Consider the following 15475-nt stretch of genomic DNA (forward strand, 5'->3'; position numbering starts at 1 on the left):
ATGATTTTGTGTTTAGTACCAAGAAATCTGTCAGAAAAAGATATTTTTAGTTGAAAGGTACATTTCCAACCATTTATGTTAAAATGAAATGCAACTATCTAGCTGACAGAACTAACAGCTGTGAAAATGAGACTTAGAGATTTATGCAAATAGAGGACTTCTGAATTAATTCATGTTATGGAAAAAATTATCAGTTTCTATGAGTCTTTATGCCCCATTACTTAATTAGCTGTTTTGATGACGGTCGTCAAACTGCATTTGTATGAAGTGGAAGATCTGCAAATAGGGCAGATATATGAAATATGTGAGTCAAAGTGACAATTCTGATTTTTTGTCCATCCATTAAATAGATAATGCCCCACAAATGACTATAGATGAAGGGGGGAAATGTGTAGTTTTACAAAATCTAGGGTTCACTTACAGAGCATTTGTTCAATAAGTATGCTTATATGCAAAGTATCACAGGCCAAATCCCATTGGCCTTACATGAGCAGTCCCACTAAAATCTAAAATGAGGAGGATTTAGGACCAAGGTTGTGTAAATGCTTGCTCTCTCTCCCTAGTCTCTCCCCTTTCCTCCCTGCTACATGCCCCAAAATAATACAGTAACATACCATGGTAAGAAAGGTCAGCCTATAAAAACACCTCAATAGGTTTTATGTAGTAATGGCTCTAAAGACTAAACAATTCATCATGTAAGAACTAACAAAATCACTTTTTTTTATGATTGTGTGGAACTAATGTGTTTCTAGCCAAGCCTCTTTCAGCCTCAGCTCCAGGAGTGAAATCCTGATGATACTAAAGTCAATGGATGTTTTGCCGTTGACTTCAATGGGACCAGGATTTGACCATGGGTTTCTATGTTATTTTGGAACCATTTTTAAATTGTGATCTTCTTTTTATTCATACTGCTAATGTTCGTCCCCAAGATGGAATGAAATGCAATCTTCTTTCAGAGGTGTAGATAACTATGAAACTGCAATGATCCCTTCTATTTTCTGTGCATTGCACCTTGAAGTTTCTACGCAGTCTTAGCAGAGATGTTCAAAGCCACAAATGGAAGTTCAGTACATAACTTATTTATACATTTCAAAATCTCTCACTCTCTGTACCTACAGTTCAGCTGCCTTTTTTTTGCTCCTCAGGGCTCAATACAGGCTGAGAAGATAGAAACAGTGTTTTTTCTTTATTTCTGTCTTAGTTTGTTGTTCTCTTAAAGTAAATCAAGGTAACTGCGACAGAGTATCTATTTGGATACAGTAACAATACTTCCCAGCAGTGATGTGATTTTCAGTGTAGTGTCTGGCCTTTTACTTGATTTAGACTTAAAAATATTACTCAAATGGAATATTTTGAGTGCTATATAGCGTGTAAACCAAGGCAGAATATGGCCCAATAATGCTATACAAGACACTGTAGAACACTTTGCTATTTTATTCCAGGGCTGCCCTGGGGGGGGGGGAGGGGTGGCAAGTGGGGCAATTTGCCCCGGGCCCCAGCAGGACCCCCACGAGAATATAGTATTCTATAGTATTGCAACTTTTTTTTATGGAAGGGGCCCCTGAAATTGCTTTGTCCCAGGCCCCCTGAATCTTCTGGGTGGCCCTGTTTTATTCATTTGGGGAGAGGGTTCCTAAAAATACAAAGAAGATGGATCTGTTAAGAGCAGTATAGTAAACATCTGTATTTTGTGCACTTAATATAGACATAAAGATGAAGTTGGGCCACCTGAGAAGCTGCACTGGTCAAAAGAACACTGAAATTTGTAACCAGAGCAACATTGAGCTTGTGCTTATTGACTGTTCAGACAACCACGTGAAACATGCAATTCATAGGCATTAGTGAAAGAAGGAGGCCTACTGTTTCCAAAACCCATACTGTGTCTCATTGTAGGATATTTATGGTTAAGGGCAGATTTTATTTTTAGCCTACTGTTTCATTGTCAGAGGGACTTTAGTGTTCAGGCTCAAAATTTACCCTACATTGTCCCTCTTTCTGTAAGTGTACCAGTCCTCAGCATTTCAAGAACTGCAAAAACCCACCATGTCAATTATGCCTGCCATTTCAGATTCATTCTTGCATCAGAGCAAGTCCCTATAAATCTACAACAACACACTCTGCATATATGAACCCGATGTCACATTTGCCCTCCCTGCTAGTAAAGCTATTTTTGCTAGCATGATTTCAAAATAATACATTCCAGAACCTTTAAACAGAATAATTTATAATTTCATGTGCACTTGTATGTATGTTTGCACCAAGCCTGAATCTGTAGTCATTCAGTTGAAGAATCTTACTGAAGTCAATGAGATCGCTATGTTAATGATAGTCCCCCAACCTTTGTCATAGGAGGACACTTTAAAGAGACATTGACAGGTCAAATTTCACCCCAAATTCAATTTTCTTAACAATTTTCATTTGTTACATCAGAAGTCCCAAAGCAGTAGAACTACAAAAGGAACACACATTACCAATTATATTTCCCAAACCTTTATGCTTTAGTGAATTTGTATACAGTACAAGAATAATATTCAGAAAAAGAATAACTGAAGACTATTAAGTCAAACTATCATATGAGATGTATTTTAAAACATTTTAATTTAATTTCCACTGATACACTGCTATTGGTAATCCATCTTATATTCAATTGAGAATTCAAGCAGAAAAACATCAAATTCATATTTTTCTGTTTTTTAGCATCTCAATCATCTATTAATGGGAATATCTTCTTTTCCTTTGGATAGTATATTTCAGTACCTACACATCTTTGCTAAAAGTGAACCTGTTAATAAAATAAATGTGGGTAAAAATGCCCACATTAATGTAAAAGTTTACATTATTTGACAATATTTGTTAAACTTGATCTTTCACAGATCATTACACCAGTAAAAATCTGAAATTTGCCGTGAGGATATCTTACCTTAATTATGTAACTATAATTCTCTTAGGGATTTTCACTGACATTTTCATAGTTCAAAACTTGAACACATATTAGAAATCAAGTACACAGGCGTTTCAGACTTACAATTTATTATTAAAGGTTTTCCTAAAACTATACATTGGAGCTGACAGTACAGTATAACTAGTGGAATTATCACTGCAATTAGACAGAAGCCTAATTTTTTTTGTTCTGTAAACTTGCCTCACAGCATTCTGTTTTCTCTCCCTTCTCTAATATCTGAAAAAGAAACATAATTATATTTGCCAGGATCCTACTAACTCTCTCTAGCCAGGCTTGCTAGAATTGGAATTGTAGCATAACATTTCTTCCCTGAGGATATCTATTTTTTGTCTCACTTTTGATGGCTACCATCCCAGACATGTAATAAAGGAGATCATTCAAAATTGTTGCTTAACTATTTTGTTTGTTAAATGCATGACTCTTGAGGCTGCCTCATTCATTCCTATTTAATTGTTCCAACCAATGCACTTTCTCTAGAACAGATATACTGTGAAGCCAGTATAGGATGACTGAAAGCAATAAAGTGTCACTGGAACCTATCCATGTACACCCAGTCTAATAGATTATTAAAGAAATGGCAGTATTTTCATTCAAAACAGTGTGTTTCACTAACTATATTAGCTCCAATTTTCATTGAATTTCAGTCTCATTCTGATTTCATGTCATGGCCACAATATCCATTTATTTATGCCCAAAAGGTGGATGCATACTTTGGCAATGCAGACAGGTTTTACAACTTTGTCTAAATACACATTCTTGTGCATATCAAGAGCAACCATTTTTCATAATACCAAAGGTACATATAGGCTTGAAAGTATTAGCTATTTATAGGCAAAGTAAGAAAAATGCTGCTGAAGAATTTACGAGCGTTTGAATTAAAGATATATACGGTGTATATTTTGACATTGATGCTGACAATTTGTGTTTTTAATGGTTATAAAGCTTTAACTTTTTGAGCTTCAAAGTCTACAGTTTAAGTAATTATTGCACGTCCCTCCCCCATAATTTCCCACAACTGTGCAAATTTTAAATAGATTAACATTTAAAAAATGGTTAAAAATCAAAATTGATATCTGTTGCTATTATAAACAATTAAAATTGATTTCTGCCAAGCCTAGTTATATATCATGTCCAAGTGGAACATTCCACACTGTATACACCATTCTACATATGCACACTTGCTCCACTGTATCCTTGACCATTGTTAGACCCATACTTTTTGTTGTGCTATCATGTCTACATCTGTACACCCTAGACTTCCCTCAGCGACAGAAACAAACAAAACAGCCTAACTCAAATTTCTCCTTACAATTGTGGGTCTGCAGGAAAACAGAACCACAGAGCAAAGACCACACTGTTATTTGATTTTCTATAAGGTAATAAGATTTCATGGTGATGAAAACTAGATTAGACAGAAAGATAGACCTATAATAAGAATACTAGTGAAGTAGTCAATCCTTCTTATACTTACCCTTGGAAAAGTTGTAAATCTGTCCAGTTCTTCCACAAAGCAGAACATCTGTAAACTAATTGCTGACATTACAATTAAAAGGCTGGCAGTGAATACAACCAAGCTCCCAAGTTTTTTTCCAGGTCCAAATATCTTATACACAAAATCCTCCAATGCAGGAGAAATCTTTATAAGTCGAACTACCCTAAGCACCTGCAAAGAGAGAGGAAAAGATAAAATACAATTACAATCATATTAGTTTGTCTAATTATATTATCCATCAATTTTAATAGATTCACAGATTTTAAGGCCAGAGAGGACCTTTATGATCATGTATCTAATCAGACCTGCATAACACAGGCCAAAGTACCTCACCCAACAATTTCTGCATCAAGCCCATAACTTCTGTTTGAGCCATAACGTATCTTTTTAAAAGACAAGGAGTCTTGATTTAAAGATAACAAATGATGAAGAAACCACTACATCCCTAGTTAAATTTTTCCAATGGTTTATTGATGCTCCCTGTTAAAATGTATATCTTATTCCTAGTTTGAAATTAATCTAGGATGATGCAGCATTTTTATTAAAGTTTCCTCCTATTGCTCGAAGCCATGCGTTTGGTAAGAAAATTATATTTTTAGCTTTTTGCGTCCCTTGTTATTTTTCCCTTTCTATATTAATAGCCTTGATCCACAATCTTTTACAATTCCAGTGGATCAATAAAAACAAACAAACATGTGGCTCTTAAGAGAATGTATTTGTAACAGTGAACACTGGGTTATATATTCATGCAGAGAGCATGTACCTGTATTCCCACAGATAGTTTGCCCATACAATGACCTAAGAGGAAGTTAACCCTGAATCTCAATGCAAAGAGCTGCATGAGGTACTATAAAATATAAATCATTAAATGTTTCATTAGCTAACATGCATGATTGTTAATACTGCATTCAATGAGAGACCTTCCAGTGACATAGTTTCTCAACATGGGGAGAATATCACCAGCATGCTGGTGATACACAGCTGTCTCATAATAATAATAATATTATTATTATTATTGCTACCATATAGAATCCTAGTAATGGACCAGCACACCATTGTGCTAGGTGCAGTACAAACACACAACAAGAAGAGAGTCCCTGCCCCAAACAATCTAAACAAATACATGTCTCATGCCCCATGGACCCTATACATTCTGCACATCTCCGTCATGGAGATGACACTACCAGCTGAATGTATCACAGCTGCCTTGACCCCAGCGTGGGGTAAATAGAAGTCTTGCTTCTGGACACAAGCTGATGTTATGAAGAAGTTCTCTCTTCCTTTAGTGAGCTAGGTTAAGAACCCTGGAGCGACTATATCATTCTATGGTAATCATGTGTTGTTTGCATGAGGGTCTAATGTGTTTTTTCTGTGGTGTAATTTGCATAGGCTACTCTACCCAATTATTTATTTTGTAACAGGAACACATGCCCCCATAACTGATGCTTTATTACTCCTGCTTAGGAGGGCTTCTCTACACCTTGCAACCTGTTCAGAATTCAGCACCACATTTGCTCACTGATTTAAGATGCTGTGATCATATTAGGAACAACCTGTGTACTTTATATTGGCTGCCCAGAGAGTGGTAGATTGAGTTTGGTCTGGAACTGTTGATTTTTTTTAACATAGAATTCTCCCTTGAAGCGTGGCTGAATAAAAGTGATACTTTTACTCAACAGATCTACTCCTGGGGTGAAATCCTAGCCCCAGTGAAGTCAATGTGAATGTTGATATTGACTTCAAGGGGGCCAGGATTGAACCACTGGTCTGCATTCTGATCATGTTTTATATTAATTGTCTTACCTAGCTTTCTTTTTTCTCTGCTAGAGAGCTCTAACTGACCTTTAAGTAGCACATTAATCTTATTGGTGCTATTTTGCTATTCATTTGTTTTCATTAGGAGACAAATTAAATCTAGCAAAGTTTTACTGTAATGACATTCTTGTTTTCCATGCTACAGGCTAATATATACAAATTTTCTTTTTTAAGATATTTACATAGATGGTGTGTACTTTTGGGGGTAAAATATATAAAGATTTTGTACAGCAATTGAAAATGAAAATTAAAAAAGAACCCACAAGTTTTGTTACATAAAATTTCTAAGACTGTCTCTCTCAAGATGTAGTTATGTTTACCTCAGAAGGTGATTCTATAATATTTTTCCCCAATAAAAACCACCATCTTATGCTTTCAAAACACAAAATATTCCATTCCATTCTATTTCATTCCATTCCAAAAAAACCCTTTACAGGACTTTGCTGTAATACATAAAACATGGAGTCTTTCCATTGGCTATGAAGGTCTTTTGGATCAGGGTTGCAGAAAATCTGCTCTACCATAAATTATGCTAATTTTCTGTTACAGAGTGGTTTGCATGTTGCTGTGAACAAGAATTAATATTGACATGCACAGGGAGGTGGTTGAGAAGGTAATGCCTAGTGTGGTGAAGAGTAACTGATGATTTGACAAGAGATTATCTGTGAAGGCAAATAAATAATGTAGACTATGATAGACGTTAGGGAAAACTAGGAAGGTGAAAAAAAGTTCTGTTGATAAACCAGAGGGTATTCAAGAAGGAACTCTTTTTAGCTATATTTTTTTGGTTGACTGGGAACACAGCAATCCTGTCACCATTAATATTAAAATACCTGAAGATTTGCCTAACCTCCAGAAGTTTTCCTGTGAACATTACTTTTTGACCTTAATTGAACTGGAGGTATGTTACACAGCTTACTAGAAATCTGCTTGCCTGGGAACAAGGTGTATACATGCCTGCCCACTGACAAAATATTTTCCAACCTCCGTGTCATTTGCCTGCAAGCGGATTTGGATTATGGAATGTGACCCAGATCTTTCAGTGTAGCAGGTGTTTCTGCTTATAAAACACGTCTTTTCAGATAGATATTTCAACGAAAACTACCTCTTAAAAAAATTCTGTGATGAAGCAGTAAGTGCCCAATATTTCATAATGGTACCAGAGGACAGGTTTGGGTTTATTTTTTGTTTTGTTTTTTGCGGTTTTTTTGGAGAATGTAAGGAGGTATCCCACCCCAGTGAAGACAATGAGAATTTTGCCATTGATTTCAACAGGGCCAGGATTTCACCTGTAGTGTTTTAAGGTAACAACAACAACAAAAACAATACACCATCCCAGCCACTTAACATTATTTTTAATAAATAAAAATAATATTTTAAGTTTGGTTTCAACATTGTTTTAATCTCTGTAATTTAGGAGTCAGACATTAATATCAATACCTGAATATACTTTTAGTGCTGCTCACTTCTGTTTCACTAGAATTATGCTGATAGTTAGAGCCCTGTGAAATCTTTTTATAATTTTTCATTTTATTTGTCAGAATTTGTTGTTACTTCTTTTTCTTGAGTCCTGTCGCCAGGGCAGTAAAAGGCCCTGGGGATGGAGGGAGTGGTTGCAGAGTGAGCCTGTATTCACCATGCATCAGGCACTCATGACCCATGAGGCTCAGCCCACCTCCCAGCTTCAGGCATTGCGAAATGGTGCATGGGGTTGCAATGCCGTTTCCTTTTGGCCCACCCATCCCACTGGTCATGCTGGCAGAGGAGTGGCCGGGCCAATCCTGAGTGGTGTTGTGATCTGGTCTGGCAGGTTAAAATGCCTACACTTTTTTTCATGTTATGTCATTTTAATCATTGTTTTTCATTTTATTTCATGTTATTTTGCATGTGCAAGAAATACGAGGCTGACTCACTCTAACTATGTGTCACCATGAACTGTTTTCTTTTAAATATAGAAGCCATGCAAATTACACATTTTAAGCCTTTGTGAAAGATTGGTCACAAAGTCAAGGCGAGGGGAGATTTTTCAAAAACACTCAGCACCAGCCAACCACTGAAGTCTGTATTAAAACTCCTATATTGCAATGGGAATATAGTTAGGCCACCAGCGACTGCTTAAATATATGAAATCTATCTGGACAGATATCATCAGAGGAAGAAAAAGAAGGAAGGACCAGATACAGACAGTAATTTTCCCCTTCTATTCTATAGAGTTAGTGATGATCACATTTATTTTATCCAATGTGTAAAATTTGTATTTTAATATTCAAACTTCCTGGAAAGAGACCATAAGTTGTACGTGGGTTCTGATTAAATAAATATTCCACCAGTGAGTTAATGTGTCTGCTACTTGTAATATTTGAGAGTTCCAACTTACTGTTGTCTGATTGTTTATTTTATATTTGTGGAATAGAAGTACAGTGGTTTAGTTTAAGGTATTCGTTTTCGTATGTTTGAGAATTACATTATGCCACGTGAGTGGCATTGTTCTGAGTAGTCTGACAGCATGTAATCTCAGCAAGATCTAAAGTGCCACCATCTAAAATCATTCAATTCCTATGGGGCTGTGTGCCAGGGTCAGAGATTTTGTAGTCTTGCAGATTTTCCTGACCAATTTTGTAGAATCATATAAAGAGAATGTGAATAGGCTTTGTGCAATTTTTCACAATCTGTCAAAATTCATTACTACACTTCAGCGGACTGCACCATGTGTCATCATAGTTTATAATGCTTTTCTGTAAGATTTAGCTACGACATTTATTATTTATCCTTTTTCATTATTAATTACTAATCTCTTGCTTCAACTCATTTCTAAATAATAGATGGATATGAATCTGTTCTAATTTTTTAAACTTATAAATGCAACATATATCACTGAAATTACTGTGAAGATATTTTGGTCTCTCTAAATGTTCACAGTTTTACTTGCTATTATCTGAACTACAGTTCCCAGAATCCTCTTATACCTAAAATGTCTGACCAGTCTAAAAAGCTGTGTCCCGTAGTTCTCATGTAAGGTTGTGATTCTCCAATGTCAAAATAATTGTTTTAGCCTTTTTAAAGAAAGGATTACTAGACTCAGTAACTGACACCTTACACTTGAGATTATATTATAGTGATCCTATGGGCTTTTTCCCACAACTAGATTGATCCTACAGGACATATTCATCCAAGAAGGAGGGACAGGGAATTAGTCAGTCTGGCGTCTTGGCTGACAGAGGACAAATGTGAGCTCACTTAAAACGTGAAAATGGGTCAACCCCAAGGAATCTCCCTCTCTGTGTTCCACCAGGGACTTCCACCAGAAATGTGCAGGACAGCCCCAATAAATAGATTAGAAATAATTTGGTGATTGCAAAATGCCAGGATCCAGGATGGGACTGGGGAAATGGCTTTAGAAGACCCATACGGACTGAGGTAGAGAATCTCCTAGTTAGGGAAGTTACATAGGAAGGTGACAGCTGGTAGAGTAGTGTCTGTGAAATCTATAGCAAGTTTATATGGAACTGAGAGCCAGTAACAAGCAAGCCACTTGTGGACATTAAGCAGGAGCCTTTAAGATGCAGTGGGAGGACATGCACCAAGAAGTGGTGTGGTGTGCAAAGCTGAATGGAGAATTGTGGCCAAATTAGACCAAAGCTAGGGTGAAGCAGTGTAGCAGAAGTTGGAAATAAGAGCTGCAAAGAAGGAGGATTGGGGGCTGATGTGCTTATTCAGAGAGAGGCCTACTCTTATAAGGTCTCCCTAGATCCACAGATTTAAAAAGAGACATTTGTTTGAATTATTATTATTTTAAAGACTTATTCAAAGTGACTCAGCAATATGAGAACTCTGGAAGAAACAAAGGAAAGTGCAGATGGGAATACGGATTACTGTTCATGGATAACATTTTTAGTGTACCTGAACAAGGTATTTAACAGAAATATTAAAAATTAGTTGACTGTACCTGAAAATATGTAAACTGGGAATGGTAGAGGTCTGGATAAATATGAAGTAGTTTCCAATTACAAGCAGCAGTTCAAATTTGTGAAGAGATGAGCTGATATATCCAGTAAAGCCCAAGCACCAGATCTTCAGAAGAGCTTCTAAGTCAAAGAGAACTGTAAAAGCAACCTAGGAGAATACATAAGAGGAAAAACAAGTGTTTCAATTACTGATTCAAATCATGGCTTTCTATGTCGGAGTTCACACCTTGCCAAGATTTGAAATGATATCTACTTGAGGATCGATATAGCAAAGGAAATAGCTGGAATAACATCCTGATGATATGTGCTGACTAGCCAAGCAAAGGAATAATGGACTAGACTCATCAAAATGGATGATAGGCATTTCTCATTTTTCTAATTTTTATGAACAAATGGCACTTATTTGTAAATTCTCAAACTTTGACTATAAACAGAGCATTCACAAAAATGATAGAATTCCTGTTTGTATACCATATAGCATACTTTCACAGACATGATAGAGCAAGTTGATATTTCTAAAGTGCTAATTTTCTGTAAAAAGAGATAATCACAAATTATCACAAACTATTTGTTACAATTAAAAAACAGATTAATAATAAAAACTATTCACATTTGAAAAACCATATACATATTTCCTTTCATTCATTGGGTCTAATGTTCTCCCAAGCTTGGCAAATTCTCAGTTGGCCTGAGCTGGTTGCAACTGGATCCCACTCAGATTAGCTTGATGGTTCTAAGCTATTTGAGATTACTTGTTGAACCTATAAACATATTAATATCAGCTCTTGTGGATGATCCTGTGCCTGGCCAACAAAGTTAAGTTTGAATTGCAGCTTATACCACAACCCCTTATATTTACTCGCTCATAGGTTTCAAATATATTCACAATATGAAATTCATAGTTTTTGGAGAGTATCAGACCAGTCCTTTAACCAATTTTGAGTGCTCTGTGTGGTGTCTCCCAAGAGAGAGAATTGGCCACTACAATATGATTAGATATTTGCACAATGCATAACAATGGTTGAACCAATTTTAAATATAACATAGATTGGACAGATCTAAGGAGCAAGCAAAGGTTGAAAGAGAATTGACTCAACAGTTATTGTTTTATGAACATTTAATTTTTTTCCCACACATGCACAAAAATAAACCAACAGAAGTGAGTAAGGAAAGAAGGGATGAGGGTATGATTGCCAATTTTGGTTGGACATATTCCTCGAGGTTTCATCACATGATATAATCTTAAAGATTAATCTTTAATTCCTGGAGACTCCAGAACAATCTTGGAGGATTGGCAACTCTAGATGAGGGTTAAAACAAATAAAATAAGGGAGTAATAAATCTGGTAAATTCTTCCATTTTTAAATGGAGATATAGGTAGGCAAGAAGTGTTCATAGGGGAGAGGGTGTGAGTTAGGAAGTGACAGGGGAAGACTTGAAGGCAGGGGCCAAAATGTGCAGTTCTTAAAAGGCCTTTTCTGAAATATTTACACAGTAAACTGCATAAGAGTTCACACTGAAGAGAAGGACCAGTTAATCCTAGATTTGCACCTTTAGCTCTGGGAGACTGAAATTTTTAACCCTGAAATTTAGACAACTTAGCTATCTGCTCTAGCTGAGGCTAGCCCCCTCTGCCTCTCCCCTCCCATTACTACGATGTATACATTTTCTCTCATTTTATTTGCAGACTTGCCACAGAAAATGCCTCTGGCTAAACACCCTCCATCCCCAGTTCCTCCCATGCCTTTTTGATTTATCAATGTATCCCGAGCCTCCTCCCAATAGACAGTAGAGGTAGGACAGAGAAAGGGATATTTGTCCTCCCCTCACCAGTTCTCTAGGCTGCAGGGGCATGAAAAGTTGTGCAGCGGTAAGAAAAAAAGTGGGTAAACTAACATAACCTCTATATTCCCCAAATGAGAAGTGGGAAAACTCCACTGACCCTTGACTACACTAGACATTGAATTAACAGGGAATACTTACATAGAACTAATATTTTCAAACATTAACAAATTGATGTTCAGAGGGTTCTCTGAGGTCAAATATTATTAATCTTCTTTTTACAAATGGGAAAAGTCAGACACAGAGGTTAATTGGCTTGTTGGTGAGCAGTATCACCAGCAGTATCTGCAACAGTTTTCCTAAAGTGTTTGAAATATTTATCAAACTTTAAAGTTCTTTGCATGATTAAATCAAACTAAGATGTCTTGCAGCACCCCAATGTTCTAAACCTTTTGTTTAGGCAAAGCAATAAAACCCAACTGAATACCCTACTGTGCAAGCACACACACACCTGCACACACCTCTCAGTCTTCATATCTTCAAAGATAATGACCAATTTTCCTTGACCTGTTCCTTTGTAGATATCATTGGATATACAAAACAAATCAAGTCTCAAAAAAAGGGTTTCAAATACAGTATGAACGAAACCTCTGTTTGAAACACACAGGGAAAGTATTTTAATCTGGGGTTAAAGAAAAAAAGGCCTTTGAGCAAAGAAGAGTCATACAAAATTTCAGCCCCAAAGGATTTGGGTGTGTGTGTGTGTGTGTGTGCGCACGCACTCCAGTTATGAAATACAGAAAAGTATTGGAATTCAACCTTACAGCAGTGGAGAAGCAACTCTAACATTCACACAATTCAGAATATATAGGTGTTGCATTAGGGACAAGATTAGCAAATATGATGTTAAATATATTTAAATTTATTCTACAAATGTGTAGGCAGGATGATTTGCATTTTACATCCTTGTCAGAGGACCTCAAACCACTAACACTGAAAAATTTATCAGATGGTTTGCATAGCATTTGGTTACACTTATACACCTGCCTTCCCACTGATAGAACTGGGCCTTTTCCCTTCATTGTAATTAATTACATAAGATTCAGAAGTCAAATACACAACATCTGACTTGAATTTTTTGTTAGGTATGCAATGCAATAATGTAGGTTTATATACAAATTTATACTCATACTGCTGCAGAGAGGGGACGAGGGTGAATCCATAGAAAAAACCATGGGGTGCCAGGCAGGGGCAGGCAACTGGTTAAACAAGTTGCTACCATCTGCTGTGCTGCCACATTTCCTTCTGTCAAAACACCTATGCATCCTCATGAGCCATGATAAAAAGTATGTGAGGCTCAGTTAGGAATGAAGCAGGGCCGGCTCCAGGCACCAGCAGAGGAAGCATGTGCCTGGGGCAGCACATGCTAAGGCTCCATCCATTCTTGGGGTGGCACAGTCCGAGTGGCCTTTTTTTCTTTTTTTTTGCTTGGGGCGGCAAAAATGGTAGAGCCGGCCCTGGAAAGAAGCCAAAGAGGAGCCACATGAGATGGCATGCTTCCCTGTAGGTTGCAGGGTGCTAATGCTGCTTCACGATGAGCAAATCTAGGGCCAATACCCAAGACTACCATCTAAGCTGGTTCTGCTGTGCTGCCCTGACTAGGTTGAGGGGAGTGTAGAGCTACCTGTGAACTTAGAGGAGAGTCCTTCTGAGTTGTATCAATGAAGTTAGGATCCCAGATCTTTGGCCCTTCTCTCCCTTTTCAGTTTCCATATTCTGTTTAATCTTCACTTTGGCAAGAGGGATAGGGACTTTCTCAGAACTGTATTGATACAAGGACATAGATTCATTGCAAAGGACACTGCCATGTGAGATGGTAGCAGAAAAAAACTGTTTAACCCTGTTCATGTCTACAGAGTGTAGGCCACTGCTTTTCAGGATTCTTAATGCTCTTCACTAAGGCTTCAATCCTGAAACCTATCATAATGGAGAAGACTTCTTCTTTTCTGTCTGTCTTGGTTTTTTCTACAGCACACCCTCCTACTATCTAACCAATGAACACATATAATTAAATCTTTATGGTGGTGTCCACCATGGAGTTGCTCTTCACCCTTCCCTGGTGCTAGGAAGCTATACTTGGTTGGGTTTTTTGTTTTTCTGTTTCTTTTTTCTCTCACCAGACTGCTTTTACTGATTCTATAAGGTCAATATATTCAAATTTAAATAACTTTCTGATTATCTCAATCTGACTATGAATACTATTTATTTTGGTACAATGGGCTGATAAATACATTTGTAATGTACCTTAAGCTTTGCAAATAGTTGGGTGTATTGAAATATGTAATAAGTGGAATCTGGGTTTAGAATTTACATCCTTCCCTCCTCCCCCGCACTGCTTTAACTCTTAAGAGTCTCCTTGTTTCTAGAGCTATCTGTCCTCTAGTTTCCATAAAGGAAGCAGGCTTCCTTCCTGTAGCTGAGCATATGAAATACTCCAGGCTAGGCTTGCCTGCTGAATTTAAATAGATAGATTATTCCAAAATTGAACTTTTGAGACTATATTATTTTAGGGATTTTAATGAACGTGATAGACTTTCCACTTATCTACAACTTCCTAGTACTATTGCTGGGCATTGGTGAACCTGAAGTGCCAAGTGGACTTTGCCAAGTCCTGTCAAAACCTGTGAGAGCTGCTGCCTAGTCAGATACACAAAAGGAAAGAGCGAGAGAGAGCTAGAGAAGAAAGATGAAAAGGACTTGACTGACAACTGGAGGTGCAGCTCATTCATCTTGTTTGTTTCTTCTGAGTTTTTTGGACATGTTTGGGTGATTATCTCATTGTACACCCTATGACGGGGTATTTAAGGCCTTGTCTGCCTGCTGCTGGAGACATTGCAGAGGAGGACAGCCGTATTGAGTCTGGCCATTAGGCCACTCAGCCCTGACAGGGAGGGCAGCCCTATTGACTCTGGCCACAAGGCCATCATGCAGCCCTGCAAGGGAGGGCCACTTATTGACTCTGGCCATTAGACCATACTGCTCTGAGGCTCAGGATGTAGGCCACTGTAGGCTTAGGGTGTAGGCTGTAGTGCCGTTCCCCCATCCCGTAAGTGTGATAGGTGTACCAGCCCCATGACAGATCACTACATCCCAGATTTTAAAGAGAACCTTTTTAGCACTGAATAATGAAAAAGTAAATATAACATGCATACAGTGCCCTCCACAGAAATACACATGTAGTATGACAATAGACAGCATTATTATTTGTATCACAGTAGTGCTTGGAGGACCTTACCAAGATCAGGATACCACTCTGCTAGGCATTGTACTGAAAATTAGAGACAGTCCCTCCCCTCAACAAAACTTACAACCTGAGGCTCTGATCCTGTGTTAATTGCAGGATCAGGGCCTAAACAGACAAAGAAAGTATTATTATCCCCATTTACAGACCTGACTAAG

The 15475-nt window shown here is 37.5% G+C and overlaps 1 protein-coding gene across 1 annotated transcript in view; it reads right to left on the reverse strand.

Annotated features, from left to right (window-relative positions):
* Positions 1–15475, reverse strand: part of NALCN (sodium leak channel, non-selective) — a 335712-nt gene that overhangs the window by 132678 nt on the left and 187559 nt on the right. Inside the window, 3 exon segments of the mRNA XM_030568085.1 lie at positions 4434–4625; positions 10216–10265; positions 10268–10382. Of these exon segments, the coding sequence (XP_030423945.1) occupies positions 4434–4625; positions 10216–10265; positions 10268–10382 (357 nt within the window).

Source organism: Gopherus evgoodei, chromosome 1, assembly GCF_007399415.2.
Source record: "Gopherus evgoodei ecotype Sinaloan lineage chromosome 1, rGopEvg1_v1.p, whole genome shotgun sequence".
Lineage (NCBI taxonomy): Eukaryota > Metazoa > Chordata > Testudines > Testudinidae > Gopherus > Gopherus evgoodei.